The sequence below is a fragment of the Acomys minous genome (genome assembly GCF_964271855.1).
Source record: "Acomys minous genome assembly, chromosome: 14".
In the NCBI taxonomy this organism is placed as follows: domain Eukaryota; kingdom Metazoa; phylum Chordata; class Mammalia; order Rodentia; family Muridae; genus Acomys; species Acomys minous.
The window spans coordinates 65,377,231-65,397,616 of NC_140496.1; the positions used below are offsets into that span (position 1 = coordinate 65,377,231).

The 20,386-nt window shown below is 46.5% G+C and overlaps 1 protein-coding gene across 4 annotated transcripts in view; it reads left to right on the forward strand.

The window, feature by feature from the left end:
• The window catches only part of SORT1 (sortilin 1), a 76,804-nt gene that overhangs the window by 39,437 nt on the left and 16,981 nt on the right, over positions 1-20,386 (forward strand). For 2 of the 4 annotated variants that reach the window (XM_084755758.1, XM_084755760.1), the window contains exons 5-11: positions 937-1,101; positions 2,914-2,987; positions 5,989-6,038; positions 9,620-9,747; positions 12,871-13,015; positions 14,120-14,275; positions 17,442-17,548. In XM_084755758.1, the coding sequence (XP_084611884.1) occupies positions 937-1,101; positions 2,914-2,987; positions 5,989-6,038; positions 9,620-9,747; positions 12,871-13,015; positions 14,120-14,275; positions 17,442-17,548 (825 nt within the window). Of the gene's footprint in view, positions 1-936; positions 1,102-2,913; positions 2,988-5,988; positions 6,039-9,616; positions 9,748-12,870; positions 13,016-14,119; positions 14,276-17,441; positions 17,549-20,386 lie in introns of all 4 variants that reach the window. The other 2 variants (XM_084755759.1, XM_084755761.1) reach the window with 1 other exon arrangement.

The following is a 20,386-nucleotide window of genomic DNA, read 5'->3' on the forward strand; positions in this document are numbered from 1 at the left end:
AGCAGTTCACAGCACTGCATTGGTGTGATTAGTTTTAACTGTCAACGTGGCGCAATCTAGAATTGCCCAGGAAGAGCCTCAGTGAATGACTATCTATATCGCAGTGGCCTGTGGGAATGTCTCTGTGGGGTTGCTTTGACTGCATTAATTGGTTTGGGAAGACCCAGCCCACTGTGAGCAACTCAATTCCCTAGGCAGAGAATACTGGCTGTGTAGTCTGGGAAGGATGCTGAGTACACGTAGGCGTGCATGAGGGCATGCACTTACTCCCTGCTCTTAACTATGGATGTGAGCAGCTGCTTCAGAGCCTTGTCTTGACTTCCACACTATGATGGACCATATCCTAGAACTGTGAGCCAAATAGACCTTTCTCCCCTAAGTGGTTTTTTTTGTTTGTTTGTTTGGTTGGTTTTTTTTTTGTCAAGATGTTTTATCTCAGCCATAGACATGAAATTAGGATGGCATTTTAGTTTGGTATTGTTGTATTTTAAATTTAAACATAATGTGATACTAATCATAAAAGAATGAGATTTAGCACAGATTTTTCTTTTCATGGTCCAAGTCCAAGATGCACAAAAACCCCTCATACTTACGGGGGTAGTTGCAACACGTGCTCCCTGCAACATTGTAATATTTGTGGAAACTTCATCTCAAAGTGCAGCCTTGAAGCATGCTCAACTCAGGGACTAAAAGTAGTAAATAATGTTTTTGTTTTTTTTTATCATTTCTCTTTCTTTTGGATCTAAAATTCCCTTAACTAATGTATGCACGTGTGCTCAAACACACACACACACACACACACACACACACACACACACACACACACACACACACACACACACACACACACACACACACACACACACACCCTCACACCCTCCCCAGCCTTTCACAGTATTCCTCCCTAACCCTGACACCTTCCCTCTCCCCGGCCAGGTGATACTAACAGCCGAGGTGTCTGGGGGAAGCCGAGGAGGAAGAGTGTTCAGGTCGTCAGACTTTGCCAAGAACTTTGTGCAGACAGACCTCCCATTCCACCCTCTGACTCAGATGACGTACAACCCTCAGAACCCTGACTACCTGCTGGCTCTCAGCACGGAAGTAAGTGCAGTGGAACTTTCCCGTACTTGTTTAGTGAGAGCATAGACGCTAAAGGTAGCCTTCTTTCCCACGCCCCCTTACAGTGAAATGTGTTGTTTTACACTCTGCTCCTACCTGGGTGTGACTTCTGTTTGCTGCCTCTTCCAGGTATGTGTGATGTGTGACTGTCACTCTGTTTGTTTGTCTGTTTAATGAGCGGATGTCTGCTGCTGGAGTAATGAACTGGAGGACAGTTTGCAGCCATCTTCCTCGAGCTGCAAAGGACAAGAATCACTTGTCTTCCTCTTACGGTTGTCATTGTCGCCAGAGGGAGTTGAGGAGAATAGCTCCAGAGACTGATTCTGCCGCTTTCTGCTGACGCAGGATATCTCTGCTCAGGGGGCTCCTGTTGCCAATCTAATTGACATTGACAGACACCATGTTCTTAATCGCTACATTTCAAAGCAGTGGCCAATCCTGCTCTGTGACCCTGTTATCTTTGGCTATTCTACTTTTCTGGACTGTCCTTCTTGGTCTCTTCCTTAAACCCTCTTACCCTTAACTGCCTTCTGTCCATCTTATACTGAGTAGCCATTTCTCCTCTGTTTTCCACTCATAATGTAAAAGTTTCTCACATCCTACCTCTGCCTCTGGCTTTCCTGTAGGCCAGCAGACTCCTGTCCTGCTGACCCCATGTATCTCCAGGTGTGTGCCCACAGGGACCTCAAACTTAATCCCAACTGAGCTTCTCTGCTCTTCTCTCAGGTGTGATCCTGTAATATTTATAGTAATTAATGATACAGTGTACCCTCCACACATCCCTAGCCTGATGTTCTTCACACACACACACACACACACACACACACACACACACACACACACTGATCCAGTTCCTCGAGGCCATGGTTGAAGGCCTCATCATCTCTCACTGGACTAAGTTATGCTCACTTCACATCTTACTTCTAGCTGGGACCCTCTGCCATTCAGCTTTCCCATTCTCATCTGTGGTTGTCACCTTAAACAGTAAAGCTGTGACAGCCGAGCATGGTGGCGTACATCTTTAATCCCAGCACTCGGGAGGCAGAGGCAGGCGAATCGCTGTGAGTTTGAGGCCAGCCTGGTCTACAAATCGAGTCCAGGACAGCCAAGGCTACACAGAGAAACCCTGTCTCCAAAACAAAAACAACAACAAAAGTGAAGCTGTGGTCCCCTCTCAGAGTACCGTCCTGTTGAAAACTCGAATACAGTAAAGCCAGACTCCTTGGAATTCGTCCTCCCCTGAGCTGGCTCTCTTCTCTGGTCATCGGCTCCTCATCTGCTCACCCTGGCCTTTGCACCACTGATGTTTTCTCATCTTCATACTCCTCCACGTTTCCCCTTCCCACCTTGCTCCTTGACCTCTCCCTGCCTCTGTTTTGATCAAACCACTCACCATTTCAGTCAGTGCAGTGTTCTTCAATCAACTGTCACTGTGCCATGTGCCTCCACGCCCCTCTCCTACAGTGGAACATCCATAACGCCATATGGCAGTGAGCGTTGTTCTTACTTGTGTCCCTTGTTAAACTGTGAGATCCTGGAGAGGCGGGAATGCGATGTCTGGGACAGTACCTGGCACTCGGGGTGCTTTGTATGCATTTGTTGTTCTCAGTTGCAAGACCAAAAGGAACCTGAGGGGTGTGTGTGTGTGTGTGATATATGTATGTGTGTGTTCTGCTCAGGCAGTTTGTGCTTATTTCTTCTGTACTGACTAGTTAGATGTGAATTTTTAAAGGTCATATAAACAGCTGCACAGAGTAAAGCTGGAATTTTGATAAGTCATTTATAATCTTTCAGAATGGCCTGTGGGTGTCCAAGAATTTTGGGGAAAAATGGGAAGAAATCCACAAGGCAGTATGCTTGGCCAAATGGTGAGTAACACAAGACTCCATCTGTGCAGAGCCCTAAACTTTAGTGCTGCCAAAAGTCACATGAATAAATAGCAAGTGCTTGCTACGTGCTAAGTGCACTTCAGGGTCCCATGAGGGATAGAAAAGGGCTGGGACACAGAGCTGGCCCTGGAGGAGCGTCCTGGCCTGCTGGAACAGGGCTGTGTCTCAATGAATGCTAAAAGGCACGTGACTACGTTACTGCTGCCTACAGAGTTTTTTCTCCATAGCTGGTGACATCACTCGGGACATAAAATGGAGCTTTAATATAGGGTCTTTGGAACCTCTCTATAGTCAGGTTCACACTTCCTCGTCTAGCACTCCGCTTAGTTGTGTAAAACACAGTGAGAACTCAGGAAGAGCTGAAAGGGCTTCCAGACTGTGCAAGCGCCACCATTTGCAGCAAGAAAACACTCCCGTTCGTGGGTGGCATGCCCTGCCCCTCAGTGCCCTCCCCCTAAAGACAGTGCGGAGGAACTCTGACCAAGAGTGAAGTCGCCTTTGTCCCAGCCCAGCCCTGTTACTGCTCAGTGGCTCACTCTCTCTGGGCCTCAGTTTCCTCATTGGTGAAAGGAGGCTTCTTTGCAGAATATAGAGAGCGGTGAAGCAAGAATCGAATCATTAACCTCAAACCTCCCACATTCTGCTTGCTCAGAACTGTGTTCTGAGTCTCTTCATGTCCCCTGACAAATTTCAGCAGGTCTGGTAATCTGGTTTCCCAGTGTGTGGCAGATTGCTGCCGGAGATGAGCTATGGAGCTGTTAGCAGCAAGCACACAACAGCTTTAGAAGCACAGCCTGAAAGCTGGACGCGGGCAGGAAAGCCATGGGGGAAAAAAAAAACCAAAACAGACAAAACTCAGGACAAAATTACTGTGCTAGACCAAGGAAGTCACTCACTTGTGCAACATCTGGGAGAAGGCTGTATAATGGCCCGATGTGATTAATGTTCGGGGCAATGACCCATACATAATCCTAAGAGTTTAATGTGTTCCACTTAGGGGACCAGAAGAAATAAATCGTACATATTTGAAATAAATCTACTAAAATCAGTTAAAATACTAACTACGCTACTTAAATGGGGTGGACCTTTTTCAGAGTCACTCACTAAATGAGCATTTTAGAGCGTGGCTGTGTACCAACATGCCCAGCAGCATATCAACTCCTATCAAATAAAATAAAAACAAAATGTTTAAGGTATGGTAGTCTCAGTCTTTAAAAACAATAAAGATCACTGGCTGTGGCGGTGCATGCCTTTTATCCCAGCACTTGGGGAAGCAGAGGCAGGCAGGCGGATCTCTGAGTTCGAGGCTAGCCTGGTCTACAAAGTGAGTCCAGGACAGCCAAGGCTACACAGAAAAACCCTGTCTTGAAACACCCCCCCACACACAACACACACAGTTTCTTTGTTGTGTCTATGTGGTGTTTCATTTGAGATGGGGTCTCTCTGTATAGCCCTGGCTGTCCTAGAACTTGCTATATAAACCAGGCTGGCCTCAAACTCACAGAGATCCATCCGCCTCTGCCTCCTGAGTACTGAAATCAAAAGTACATGCCATCACGCCTAGCTTTACACAAGGTTTTTTACCTTAATTTTTTTTCCTATGAGAGTTTTGCCTATGGTTATATGTGCACACCATATTCATGAGGTACTCATGGGGTCAGAAGAGACATCAGATCCTTTGAAGTTACAGACAGTTGTGAGCCATCGTGTGGGTGCTGGGAATTGAACCCAGGTCCTCTGCAAGAGCAACAAGTGCTCTTCACAGCAGAGCCATCCTTCTAGCCCTGGTATTTTAGTTTTGCAGGGCATTTAATTGCTCAGCTTTAAATTCAAGGTAGCTAGTCTACTGATGCAGGTAACTCACCTTTGAGATCTTTGGTCTCTAGGAATTCACAGTTCCGAAAAAGCATGCTCAAACCCCGGACCTTTATCTAATGTCATCTCTAAGTGCCATCAGGGTCCAAATCCCATTCCCTGCAAATTGCCTTTCCAGGTTTCATCTTAAATAATTCAACCTCTGACCTAGTTGTCTATTTGAGACCAAAGGACTAAATTATTTAGCTCATAAAAAGCACCGAGCTAACTTCAGATGCAAAACCACAAAGCCTAAAACGTAGCAGCCGACCTGAGGATGCCAGTCAGCGTGGCAGGTGCGATGTGGCACACACTGTGCAATGAGGACAGACTAGGTGACAAGTGACTGGCAGTTGGTTGGTGTAGTCGGTGCAGTGTTCTAGCACTGGGCCTCTCACAGGCTGGCATCTTACCTGTGGGCCTGTTGGGCCGCAGAGTCATTTGAACAAGGATTCTTGCCTTCATTACCAGCGCTATATTGGGTTGGGTGAGTGATGATTGAATGAGCTGCTCTGTGTACTTGAAGATGTTTAGAAGCATCCTGGCCGAACCCACCAGATGCCGGCAGTAAGTCCTGCCTTCTCCTCTCCCCACCTCAACTGTGGCAGCCAAAAATGTCTTCAGACACTTTCAAGTGTTCCCTGGGAGGTGGAACGTCCCTTGTCGAGAATCCACTGCTCTAGCATTTTGCAGGGGAAAAAGGCTTCAGTGAGAGTGACCAGGAGAGCCTCATAGGAGGGCTTGCTTATAAGTTCATGCTGAGAGACTGTGAGGTTATGACTTAGTGACACAAGAGAGACGCATCTCACTGGGAGGAAATGGTATGACCCAGAGGCAGATTTGGAGTGTGAGTAGATCAGTGTGACTGGAGGAGCTCTCACAATGGTGTGGAGGACTGGAGGAGACCAAGGGGCCCAGGCTGTGGGCTGCACAACCAACACCAGAGCCCAGCTCTCCACTTCACCTGTTGAGTTCTTGCTATAGGCCTGACTAAACATGTGGCATGCCAGGCATTTCCAGTGGATGGGTCTTGTCACACACACAGGCCAGGGGCTTTGTGACTAGGCTAACACAGTCTTTTAGTAGCCTTGATCCATTTCTTATCTCTGTCTTTGCCTCTTTATAGGGGATCAGACAACATCATCTTCTTTACCACCTATGTGAATGGCTCCTGCAGTAAGTATATTGTAGTCCCAGAAAAGAGTGTCCTGCTGTCCATTCAGGGTAGAACATTCTGGGTTGTGTGTGGTAGAAACAAATGATTTTCTCATTCCCCTGAAAACTCAATAGCTACAGAAAATTCAAAGTTGTTAATTACTTTTAAAATATTCAAAGTACAACTAAATTCCTTCATCATGCCCAGGTCAATAAAAATGTCAATATATAGGAAGATGATATAGTTGATTTTAGAAATTGTGTGTGTGGCTTTTCTCATTATTGTGACCAAATACCTGACAGATGCAACTTAACGGAGGAGAGGTTGCTTTGGCTCACAGTTTTTAGAGGGCACAGTCCATCGTGGTGGAGAGGTCATGGTGGCTGAGGCAGCTTTGTCCATGGCAGTGCAGTCCTACTGTCTGACTTGTACACATCTTGGTGTGTCAGGAAGGAGAAAGCGCAGGTCAACCCATTTCTGCTAACCAGGCCACACTCTTAAAGGTTCCACACCCTCTCAGAGCAGCACCACCAGCTAGGGTCCACGTATTCAAACATCTGAGTCTGTGGGGGACACTTCACATTTAGACTGTAGCATTCCACCCTTGGCCACTGTTGGCACACTGTCATTGTATAATACAAAATACATTCAGTCCAACATCAAAAGTTACCGTTGTCTTTAATGGTCTCAATACTTCTCAGAAATCCCGTGTATATTCTGAGACCCAAGTAAGTCTCTTAACTGTGAGTGCTTTAAAATCAAAACTCAAGTTGCATGTTGCCAATATAAGGGCATACATAACTTTTAAGGGAGCAATAGCAGGACAGCATGGAGAGATGGGGCAAAGGACTGCACCATCGGAGAAGCCGACTCTGGAGCCCCATGCCCATGTGTGGGCATCATGGTAGCATCATTGGAGCTTCAGTGACCTCTCAGCTCTTGTTATCTGTGGTCCATGTGGCCTCTTTATTGGGACAGCTCCTTTGGGGCCTCCAACCTTCCTCAGTATGTGTCTATATTCCCAGTATTTCCAACATCCTGGGCTCTATCACAGCTTCATGCATTGGTCCCTAAGGGTCTCCCTGCAGAGCCTCCAAACCCAGCTAACGTTGCCTGGCCTCATGGGCTCTTTTATGAGACATATCTTGATGACCTATCACTCTTGCACTCTGCTTACTGAAACCACCCCATGGACGATGCTGACAATCTGTAGCTATCTAGAGATGTATCTACCTTTCCCACGTGGACAACAGCTGCAGTGGCCTCTAAGAGCCTGCAGTTGGACCGGGGGGTCCTATTTTTTCCCCAGGATGTCCAGGAAAGTTTGAAAGTGATTTTGTGGGTTTTGCCCTAGAGCCTCCATTGGGTGGGGTCTTCCCTCATGGGCCTTTCCTACTGCCCCAGTGAAAAGTGTTTGGCTTCACTTTTATGGCTTCGCCACCAGTCTCTAACAATTACAACCACTTTGTCTCATCTGCCTTTCCTGCAGCCTTAAACTTGATCATGTTCCTTTCTTTAGCAAACTGAACATTTTTCACATCCCTTTCCACTGTTCCCTAGAGTTCTCACTGTAAACCTGACTACACACAAAGGGAGTAGTCACAGAGCACAATCTAAATATTAAGCTGCCTGTCGATCTTCACCAACTAAATTAGTCCCTTAGTTTTCAGTTGAGCCTTACTCAAAATTTCAAATCATTAATTAAATTTAAAAAAAATTTTTTTTAAATTTCCAATCACAGGCAGATTACAGCTAGATTCTTTACCAGAATGTAACATGAAGCTCTCTAACCCAGTTCCCAACAGAGATCTCGAGTCTGGCCTTCACATCAACATTTCTCTCAGAATTCTCGTCTCCAAGAGCTCCCACTAGAATGGCCCATTGAGTTGTGCTTATAGCATTCTGGTATCTATCTATACCCTAGCTCCAAACTCTTGCACATTCCTTGAACTAGCCAGTTCTGAAAGTCACATGGTCAGACTACCACTAAAGTGCACTCGTTGATACCAAATTTTGGTACTAATTTTCTCATCACTGACTGTCTTAGTCATTGTTCCATTGCTGTGAAGAGACACCATGACTATGGCAGCTCTTACAAAAGAAAGCATTTAATTGGGGCTTGCTTGCAGTTCAGAGGTTTAGTCCATTAACATCATGGCGCAAGCTTGGCGGCATGCAGGCACACATGGTGCTGAAGAAGTAACTGAGAGTTCTACGTCCAAATCCACAGGCGGAATGACATCCAGCCTGGCTTGAGCTTCGGAAACCTCAAATCCTACCCCCAAGTGACACACTTCCTTCAACAAGGCCACACCTTCTAATCCTTCTCAAGTAGTGCCACTCCCTGATGACTAAGCATTCAAATATATGAGCCTACAGGGGCTTTCTTTCTTTTTTTTTTTTAGAAGATTTATTTATTATTATGTATACAGTGCTCTGCCTGTACACCTGCAGGCCAGAAGAGGGCATTAGATCACATTATAGGTGGCTGTGAGCCACCATGTGGTTGCTGGGAATTGAACTCAGGACCTCTGGAGGAGCAGTCAGTGCGCTTAACCTCTGAGCCATCTCTCCAGCCCCTACAGGGGCTTTCTTAAACCACCGCTTTGACAAAACATTGACAGGAGCAACTTAAGGGAAAAGGTCACTTTGGCTCACAGTTTAGAGGGCACAGTCCATCGTAGCAAGGAAGATGATGGCTGAAACAGCTCTTTCCAAGGCAGTGGGAGTTTGCAGCATGACGAGGATAAGGAAGGCTGACTCTCCTTTATAGTTTCTAGGGTAGAGTCCACGGCGATCAGGAGAACACAGCAACTGGAACAGCCCTGCATCACAGCCACTGTTTGTTGATATCTTAGGAGACCAGGAAGCAGCTTGTACCCGGATCAGAAGTGAATTCCACCTTCAAGTCCTGCCATCTGTGACCCAAAGATTCCACAACTCCCCAAACAGCACCAGGCGTTTAAACACATGAGCCTGTGGGGGACATTTCATATCTAAACCATAACAGCCATGTAGATAAAACAAACACTAGGCTATAAACAATAGGAAACTGACATTGCACAGTGAATCCTCCAAAAGATGGATTGTTTTCATGTTGGCCGAACTGTTGTCCTCCCAGTCCATGCTACAGTTTCCAAGCAGAAAGCAAAAGCCTTCTTTTATCCATGCAACAAATACCTGAGTTCTTGCTGTAGGCTAAACACTAGTCTAAGGATAGAACACAACAGCCAGGGCGTGCTTTCATGGAGCAATAATGTAGGGGCGTTAGAGGATAAGCAAGAAAACAAGATCATTTAAAACAGAAGACAATCATTTTAAAGTGTGCCACCAAGGGAGTACGAACAAATTGCCACTGTGTTATTTATACAACACTGTATTTGAGTCATGAAAACTCAGAAAACCTCACATAAATAAAATGCAATCACAAGTTCTCTGCATGTGATGCCATGCTACATCTATGCTGTCACTTGATCAACACACACTGGATTTAAAATACTTTTTTTTTTTGTATTATAATAAGAGCAGTTCCAGAGCAGCTGTGTAAACAAGACTCACCAGGAAGTGCAATTTTAATCGATATTTTGTCTTGTTTAAGAAGCTGATCTTGGTGCCCTGGAATTGTGGAGAACTTCCGACTTGGGGAAAACCTTCAAAACCATTGGTGTGAAAATCTACTCGTTTGGTCTTGGGGGCCGTTTTCTTTTTGCCTCTGTGATGGCTGATAAGGTGAGGAGTCTGATGCCCCTGCCGATACACACCACCGTGTGGATCTCGTTCACTGTGTAGCCCTGATAGCGTTTCTTGTCCTCCTGCAAATAGTTTTAAATGTTTACCTTTATTTATTTACTCTGTCTGCGTATGACATGTGTGTTGGGCACACACACACACACCCTGTGGAGGTCAGAGGGCAGGGGTGGAGGTCAGAGGGCAGGGGTGGAGGTCAGAGGGCAGGGGTGGAGGTCAGAGGGCAGGGGTGGAGGTCAGAGGGCAGTTTTCAGGAGTCCGTTCTTTCCATATGCTGCAGAGATCCAAGGAATCAAGCCTATGCTATCAAGCTTGGTGGCCCAGTGTAGGCTTTACCTGGACATGAATATCTGGAAGGAAAAGAAAGTTACACATTTGCACATTATCCTATAATCATTATAAAATATATAGTACTAGTTGACTGTCCATTACATGCTGGGTACGAGTCTAGATGCCAGAAGATAGCAGTGAATATATTGACTCATATCCTGCTCTCTGGGCTTGCATTCATGTGGGGAAGACCCTGCTAAGCAAGCATCTCTAGTCAGTGGTCTACAGCTGTAAAGAGACACCTTTATAGGCAACCCTTATAAAGTTGGGGCTGCTTTACAGTTCAGAAGTTTAATCCATTATCGTCATGGTGGGAAGCTTGGCAGCACACAGGCATGCTGGAGAAGGAGCCAAGAGTTCCACATCTGGATTGGTAGGCAGCGGGAGAGAGAGGGAGAGAAAGAGAGAGAGAGACAGACAGACAGACTGACAGACTGACAGACACAGACACAGAGACACAGAGACACAGAGAGAGACAGAGATAGAGAGACATCTGGCCTGGCCTGAGCTTCTGAAAAACCTCAAAGCCCACCCCTAAAGCTCCGTGGAGGGAGGGGAGCACCAGGAACTGTCAGCACTACTCCGGCCCTGTGCTTGTGTGAGATCTAGGTGACCTAGGTGACCTGAGGAGGCACAGCTGTGTGACCATCTGGGGCAAAAGCAATTGTGGAATCAGCAAGGACAGAGACAAACCCACAGGCCGCCTGAGGACAAGGAGAGTGGCAATGTGGTTAGAGCACTGGAGAGCAGGAGTGGGGGGGGGCGAGGGGGAGGGCTGGAATGGAGTTAGAGGCTGAAGCAGCTGGGCTGTATTAGGATCTGTCCCCACTGTAGCAGAAAGGGTGTGCCTGAGAGAAGGCTGTCCAGTGTCCAGGGGCCAAAGGAGATGGGAGCTGGAGCCAGTGGTGGTGGCGCACACCTTTAATCCCAGCACTCGGGAGGCAGAGGCAGGCGGATGTCTCTGAGTTCGAGGCCAGCCTGGTCTACAAAGCGAGTCCAAGACAGCCAAGGCTACACAGAGAAACCCTGTCTCAAAAAAACAAACAAAAAAGTGGGTGACGGGAGAACTGGTGAGATTGTTATGTGTGTGTTTGGATATATTGCCAATTGGGTGAGTTGGTGCCTTAGATGTCCCTTGTGAGATGAAAAAAAGTGAGACCACAGGAAACTTTCAAGTCATCCAGGCTCAGTGGCGCATGCCTGTAATTGCAGCACTCAGGAGGAAAGGCCGGCGGATCTCTGCGAAGTCAAGGTAGCTTGGTTTACAAATCAAGTCCAGGACAGCCAGGGCTACACAGAGAAACCCTGTCTCAAAAACAAAACAAAACAAAAAACCAGAAGAAACTTTCAAGTCTTTGGCACAAGCAGCTGAATAAATGGCAGTGCTGTTTTCCACCATAGTAAAGGGTATAGGAGGAACAGATTTGTGGGAGAAAAACCAAGAATTCAATATGTTGGATATGAAATGCCTATTGTCTAAGAGGAAATGTCAAGTCGGTGTTCGTATATATGAATCTCTCAAAATTACATGGTATTTAGAGCCACGTGACTGGATGCGTTCTTCTGAAGAATGTGTAGGCAGAGAAGAGATGGGGGGCTTGAGCGAGCCCTGAGACAGCTCGCCGCTGAAGGCTGCAAGGAAAAGAAGAATCTAGCTGCGAAGCCTGGGTGGGAGGAAGGGGGGGGGGCGGGGTCAGGACACCATGCTGCTACAGAGTCAAGCGAAGACCGTGTTTCCAGAGGCAGCGGTGGTCAGTCTGGCAAACTCAAGTGAGATGTTGAGGTATTTGAACTCTGAGAATTACCCGTTGGGCTGGAGAGCGGGTTGTTGGTGCCCTTGATAGAATCAATCTCACTGGAGTAGTTAAAAGAGGGAACCGGGGAAGGAGAAGAATGGAACGGCCACTGCCACTGGGCTACCCCTGCTGACCTATAGTACCTGTTTTAAACAAATCTTCAGACCATGATTTACTTGCCTTCTCAGCAGACCCCTTTACCAGCCACATACTTGCCGACCAATGTCCTTGTAGGAATTTTGGACTCTTTGGTCTTTTTCTAGCCCATGCATGGTTTCCTTCATTATGGCTATGGAGAGAATTCCTTAGAAGCATTTCTCATCTTGACTCTCCTGCAGTCTCCCAACATGAATTTCATCTTCATCTTTTAGACCATCGGTTATCTAATTCTTTGGATCAATTATCTAAAGCCAGGACTATATCTCAAAGACACGGAACATTTAAGTGGTAGTCGTCATTTTGAGACTTTCAAGCAAGTATGTGCAAACAGTGCAAAGCCAGCCTAGTGATAGCTCAGTCAGTCACACCCTCAGCCTAGTGATGGCTCAGTCAGTCACACCCTCAGCCTAGTGATGGCTCAGTCAGTCACACCCTCAGCCTAGTGATGGCTCAGTCAGTCACACCCTCAGCCTAGTGATGGCTCAGTCAGTCACACCCTCAGCCTAGTGATGGCTCAGTCAGTCACACCCTCAGCCTAGTGATGGCTCAGTCACATCCTCAGCTCTGTTGAAGGAGAGGAGATGGCAGCCATTGGGAGGGCCACAGCAGAATGAAGGAGGCAGAGAAAGGCAAGATAGACTGGACTGCTTCATTGAGGGGAGTAGGAATTGCTTTGAGAATTGGAGCTGGACCTTTTGTTGCAATTGTATCCACTGAGGAAATGATTAATATAACTACTTTTAAAATGTTTCTACCCATGTTCCTTGACATGACACCTTGCAGAAGATTAGATGTGCAGACATTGGTGTATTTATTCTAGGATACAACAAGAAGAATCCACGTGTCAACAGACCAAGGGGACACATGGAGCATGGCCCAGCTTCCTTCTGTGGGACAGGAGCAGTTCTACTCTATTCTAGCAGCCAATGATGACATGGTCTTCATGCATGTCGATGAGCCTGGAGGTAAGGGCCATTGAGCAGCCCATGCTTGAGTGGGTAAGGGTTCACGCTTTGGGCTCTGCTCAGAGAAGCTTTCCTTTCTATGTGTCAACTTTTCCTCTTACCCCAAGAAGTTTATTGCTGTCCTAGAGCTAATGTGCTGCGCCTTTAAAAAGGCTGCTTTTTCTGGTGCCCACGGGAGTCTGTGGGGGTGGCTGAGCAGTTTAGAAACAGAGCAGCTGTGGGTCACCTGCTCAGTGGGACTGAGTTGCAAGCTGTGACCAGGTAAGTACAGGAAATAGTCAGGGACTATTTTTGGTTTGTTTGATATTTTACTGAGACAGGGATGGCCTCCTTCTGTAGACCAGACAGTTTTAAACACACAACGCTCCTTCCTTAACCTCCTGAAATCTGTGATTACAAGTACGCAATGCTTTGCCCAGTTTAGAATCTCATAGCCATTTGATAAAGCAATTTTATGTCTTTTGAACATGATAGAAAGTTATGCCGGGTATAGTGGCACATGCCTTTAATTCCAGCACTCAGGAGGCAGAGGCAGGTGGATTGCTGTGAGTTCGAAGCCAGCCTGGTCTACAAAGCGAGTCCAGGACAGCCTAGGCTACACAGAGAAACTCTGTCTCAAAAAACAAACAAACAAACAAAAACAATAACCCAGGAAGTTAGGGCTGACATTTTGTCTCTTTCCTAATTTACTTTTCCAGTGATAATTTTTTTATATAAAACCATCAGTCTGTGATATATTAGAATTTTTTTCAAAGGAGCCTTCAACAAAGACAGTTTGAGAAGCATTCTAAAGTGCAAAGATTTGGAAGTGTATCAATGGGAATCTAAAGAGCATGCGCGTGCCAGCAAAATACCCTTGGGAAGAGCTTTTCAGATTATGTCAGGCAGCAAATGCAATGGCTCCCATGTTCCAGCCTCTAAGTAGAATTAAAGTCAAACTTGAAGGGTTTGTATATGAAACTGTGCCCAACACCCAGGTCTGGGTCTCACTGTGAAGGCTATTAGCGGGTGTGCGGGGCCAGGCATTCATGCCTAGACGGTTGTTTTGCTTTGTCTCTCTGTTTTCTCCAAGACTCAGTGTTTTTGCCTGTTTGCTCATGTCAGATACCGGCTTTGGCACAATCTTCACCTCTGACGATCGAGGCATTGTCTACTCCAAGTCCCTGGACCGACATCTCTACACCACCACAGGTGGCGAGACCGACTTCACCAACGTGACCTCGCTCCGTGGAGTCTATATAACCAGCATGCTCTCGGAAGGTGAGGCTCAGGGTGGCTGTGGCTCCTTCAGCTGAAGGGGCTAAGGTCTGGGGTCCTGCGGAGCCTGGTGGTCCTTTCCCCCGACTGCGTGCTTGCCGAGCCAACAAGCCACACTTTGACATTGTGGCTTTGTTGTGTAAAGAAAGAGTGTTAGTAGAAGTAGGACACAGCAGAGCAACAGCGGCGGGAAGAGAGGGGGCCGTAGCGTAACGTGTAAGTCTTCTGTGTTTGAAGGTTTAGGCCTAGAGCTATGAACCTGAACTTGAAGCAATCTGTTTTCATGTAGGGACTATATGTTCTACTGTAGGGCTCCCCTTCACTCAGCCTCTAGGCAAGGAAACATGCTGCTTCCAAGGACAGAGACCCTTAAAGCTTCTCTGTGTGTCTACATTTGGTAGGAGGCTAAGGGCTGGTTTTCTCCCATAAGTAACTTGCCATGGCTTAAGAGGTCCTCGGTGACACTGGCTCCTCTTTCCCTCCTTGACCTCACCTCCGTCTCTTTTCTCTTTCATTTGCTCTGTGGCACTCACACTTTCCCTCTGCCAGTCTTCAAATGTACTAGGCACACACATCATCCGTCACAGATTTCCTCCGATGTCCAGTCTTTGCCCCTGTGTTACCTACTGAGTGAGACTTGTCTAGATTAGCCTATTTTAAACCCAGACCTGCTTTCTTGGACACATTTCTAACCCACCTTAGGTGTCCAGAGGGCTTCTTTCCCCAGCACTTGGTCTGAGTAACTCACTTATGCGTTCTGGGTAATGTCACTTAGTCACTGTTCCTAATGTTTATTTCTTCCTAATGGCATATGCGTTTCATAAACGTTTGCTGCTAATGGTGGTGGTGATGCGTGTGGGCGTGCACATTGCAGCGTGCCTGGGTGGAGACCAGAGGGCTCCTTTTCAGGAGTTGGCCTCTCCTTCCACTGTGGCTTCTGAGATCAAACCCAGCTCCTCAGGCATGTGCAGCAGGTGCTTTTTCCTAATGAGTCACCTCAGCAGTCCCTCACAAGGATTCCTATCTGTGTTGTTCACTGATATATTTAATTCCCAGAAGCCTACAGTAGATTTTACATCCTGGCTATCCAGTTTCTGTTTATTAAATAAGTGAATTTTCCTTTATCTGCCTTCTTGGTTGATTTTCTTTAAAGCCGCAGAGCATGTTATCTCTGTACCTACAACAGTTTGTCATTAGGAATAGACTATAGGAAGGAGACATTGGGATTTAAAAAAAAAAAAAAAAGAGGGCTGGGAAGATGGCTCAGCAAGTGCTTGCCACTAAGCCTGATGACCCAGGTTTGACCTCTAGGATCTGTATGATAGGTTCCCAAAAGTTGTCCTCCAACCACATGCACTCTGTGGCACATACACACACACACACACACACACACACACACACACACACACACACACACAAGTAATTAAATAAATGACATTTAATTTTATTCTTAAAGAGAAAGGACATCAGAGGATAATGTACTAGCTAGTTTTATGTCAATTTGATACAAGCTGATGTCATCTGAGAGGAGGGAACTTCAGTTAATTAATGATCGATATGGGAGGGCCCAGCCCATGGTGAATGGTGCCACCCCTAGGAATATGGTCCTGGGCTCGATAAGAAAGCAGGCTGAGCAAGCCATGGGGAGCAAGCCAGTAAGCAGCACACCTCCATGGCCTCTGCATCAGCTCCTGCCTCCAGGTTCCTGCCCTGTTTGAGTTTCTGCCCTGGCTTCCTTCAGTGATGGACTCCAATGTGGTAGTGTAAGACAAGCCCTTTGCTCACCAACTTGCTTTTGGTTGTGTCTTCTCATCACAGATGGTGAGGGAAAAAAAAAACCGTAGTTAGAAATTATTAATCCATGCATAGACATAAATAATCTTGAGAATCCCTAAAGTAAGTTTGGTGTCGTATCTTTGAATAAATATTAGGATTCCTGCCTTTGGTAGATTTTCATTCAAAGCATCAAACAATGAAGGAGAGTGAACCTTAGCCTTTTCATACTTATCAGGAGTTGTGTTGGCTTTCATTTACTAAAATAGAATTAAGAATTCCTGAGACAGTCAGTTTGTAAAGAACAACAACAAAAAATTCTCTTTGTAGCCCTGGCTTGACTATCCTGGAACTCACTTTGTAGACCAGGCTAGCCTTGAACTCACAGAGATCTGCCTGCCTCTGCCTTCTGAGTGCTGGGACTAAATAAAGGCGTGTGTCACTACCTCCTGGCTGCAAATTCATTTTAGCTCACAGTTTGAGAGGTTTCCGCCTGTGGCCAGTTATCCCCACTGTGTTTGCTTCTGTGGCACACATCATGGTAGAAGTACAGAGTAAATGAGACACGTCACCTCAGACATAGGAAGAGAAAGGGACCAAGGCCCTGATGTCCCTTCAAGGACACAGCCCTGGTGACCTAACTTCTCTCACCGGCCTCCAAGCCTGGCAACCAAACCCTGAACGCCTGGCCAGTAGTGAGGAGGAAGGAACTGAAACTACAGCACAAAAGAAAGTTTCAGGGTTTTTCAGTACTAGAAGTTCCCAATGGTTTCTGGAGTTAGCTGGGACATCCTGTTCGAGTGGTACCCCTTCCTCAGGCCTGTTGTCCGCCAGTGCTGAGCCATTGTGTAAGGTGGTAAGAGCGTGTGGGCTCCAGAGTCAAAGTGGAGTGGGAGGGGGTGGGAAAAGGGAAATGTGCTGATATAGAATACACACACACACACACACACACACACACACACACACACACACACACACATATTGTTTTGTTGGTTTTTTGAGACAGGGTTTCTCGGTGTAGCCTTGGCTGTCCTAGACTCGCTTTGTAGACCAGGCTGGCCTCGAACTCACAGCGATCCACCTGTCTCTGCCTCCCCAGCGCTGGGATTAAAGGCGTGCACCACAACGCCCGGCTCATATAACATATTTATGTGAAAAATAGATAGTACATACATACATACATACATAATACTACACACATACATATACACATAAGTACTACATACATGCATACATACACACACACATACATACATAGATGGTAGATTTTTTTTTAAAAGATGCTGTTCTCAGGAGACAGTTTAGTTATGGTGGGCTGATTGAGACCTCCAGTGGGTTGGGCTTACACAACTCTTTCTCCAGTGCCCTGGGCTTACGTCACTCTTTCCCTGTCCAGATAACTCTATTCAGAGCATGATCACTTTTGACCAGGGAGGACGGTGGGAGCACCTGCGGAAGCCGGAGAACAGCAAGTGTGATGCTACTGCGAAGAACAAGAATGAGGTTTGTTGGCGCTGCCCGTCGTCTGTGTGTGCAGAAAAGCAGCCAGTCTGCCCTGCGCTGAGCAGTGCGGATCTTTTACGTAATGAAACCTTGCTCCCTGTCAGGGCGCACAGGTGAAGGTGGAAGGCCTGGAAATAAAAATAATGACCTCAGAATTTGTGAAGTAGAAAGTATAAGGAGAAGCCAAGACACTATAGGTTACTTGTCTTTTTAAGGAGAAGCAAGATGGAGTACCAACTATTTGTTTTTTTTTAATTTTTGGCTTTTTAAGGCAGGGTTTCTCTGTGTTTCAATGGCTGTCCATTGGCCTTGAACTCACAGAGATCCACCTGACTCTGCCTCCTGAGTGCTAGATTAAAGGTGTGTGCCACCACTGCCCAGCATTTGTTAAACTCCTGAGTGAAGACAGAATGGCCAGGTTTGCTGGCTGTTAGCTGGGGGTCGGCACGGTGCGGATAAGACCTTTAGAAGTCCTCTGGGAGCCAGAGAACAGTTGTTTACAGCATGGTACAGGTGTGCGTCGGCACTGCCCGGGAGAAGACCTGCTCCACACTGGGCCACTCTCTGCCTCTAGCCTGGAGGGTTTGGTGAGGCTCTCACACAGCAGGAGTTAGAGGACACCTCCACCTCACGCGCTCTTTGTAGCCATGCTGACTGCGCGTCTGCCTCTATCTCCTTCACACTTTTCCTGTCCCTCTGCCATGGGCCTGCCCTGCCCTGCCCTGCCCTGCCCACCTCACCATTTCTCAAGGCAGGAGTGCTGGCTTCTTCTTCCCTTGACCTCTCTGGTTCCTCTGCCTCTCCCTTTGCAACCTTCTCTTGGCTCTGCTTTGCCGGAGCAAAGGCTGTACCTCTGGTGAGTGAAGGCTGTGTCCTGTCTGGCTCTCTCCACCCTCTCCTCGCCAACACACCTTTGCTGTCACTCCTGGTTGTTTCCCCCACACCCTGCATGCTCATCCTCTGTGGCCCCTCAGTGTCCTTGCACAAGTCTCCTCAAAGCCTGGCCAGCTGTCATCTGTGTTAGTCCTAGCCCTCCATAGTGCCCATCCAGTTAGAATCATCCCTTCTTCGTTCCACTAATAGCTGGCTTTGCCTTTCAGCAAAATACACAAACATTATGTTTACTATTGTGACCATTTGAGGGTTTTTTGGTTGGTTGGTTGGTTGGTTTTGAAACAGGATCGCATATACAGCTCTGGCTGGCCCTGTGTAGACCAGGCTGATCTTGAGCTCAGAGATACCCATATCTGAGGGGTCCACCTTCCAAATGCTGGCATTACACACCTGGCTCACTTGAGTTTCTTAGAGGGCACTAGCTGTTAAACTGCTTTCACACATTCACCTACATTCTGACATTTGGTTTTCTCACCTAAGCTTTACTAAGGTATAACTGATAAATTAAAATGGCATATACTTATAATGTATAGTATGACATTTTGCTGTTATATGTTGTAAAATGCATGATCACAGTCAAGCTAATTAATGCACACATTCGTTAACTCAGTTATCTTATTATTGTGTTGATGAGAACATTTAGGTCTATCCTCTTAGCAGATCTCAAGTATGTTACACAGTGTACAGGATGCTCTCGGCGATGCTCACTAGCTCTCCAAAACTTACTTGTCCAATGCAACCGAAACGTTAGAACCTTTGGCCAACATCTTCTCTCCTCCTCTTGCCTCCAGATCCCTGGCAGCCACCACTCTGTGCTTTTTAGTGTTTTTTAGATTCCACATTTAAGTGACATCAAGTGGTATTTGTATTTCGTGCCTGGCTTATTTTATTTAGCATGTAGTCTCCTGTGGTTTCAAACAGCAGGCTCTCTCTCCTCTGTCAAGAATGACTAACATCCCCCTGTCCATTCATCCATCAAAAGATACATACATTGGGGGCTGGAGAGATGGCTCAGCAGGTAAGAGCACCGGCTGCTCTTCCAGGGGACCCAGGTCCAATTCCTAGCACCCACATACAGCAGCTTAAAGCTGTCTGTAACTCAAGCTCCAGGGGACCCAACACCCTCACACACACATACATGCAGACAACACACCAATGTATATAAAATAAACATAAATAGATACTTTTAAAACGATACATAGGTTCTATACCTTGAATTAAACAACAGTGGGTGTAGACTGTAGATACCTCCTTGAGATTCTAACCTCCATCTCTTTTAGCTGTAGACAATAGATACACTTGCTGGCAGTGCTGTTGTTAACTTTTAGGGGAAACACCACAATGTTTTGTGTGATGCTGCTTCAGTTACATTTCCCCGAGAGAGTACAGGGTTGCCCTTTTCCTGCAACTTGCACTAGTACTTTTGTATTTTTGAAGTTGTAGTGTGAGGTGATGATGCGTTGTGGCTTTTATGTACATTTCCCTGACAGTAGTGATGCTGAGCACTTCAAATACGTCTTGGCTATTTGCCATCTTTGAAGAATGGCTGCATTGCCCGTTTTTAAGTTAAATACTTATTTCTTGTGTTGTATGTAGTCTGTACGTACTATCTGTTCTGTAGACAGTCAATTCACCCTTGTGCCGTGTGCACCCTGCAGGTGTCTGTTCTGTAGACAGTCAATTCACCCTTGTGCCGTGTGCACCCTGCAGGTGTCTGTTCTGTAGTCAGTCAATTCACCCTTGTGCTATGTGCAGCCTGCAGGTGTCTGTTCTGTAGACAGTCAATTCACCCTTGTGCCGTGTGCAGCCTGCAGGTGTCTGTTCTGTAGTCAGTCAATTCACCCTTGTGCCGTGTACAGCCTGCAGGTGTCTGTTCTGTAGACAGTCAATTCACCCTTGAACCACGTGTAGTCTGCAGGTAACTGTTGGCTGTTGTTTCTTCTG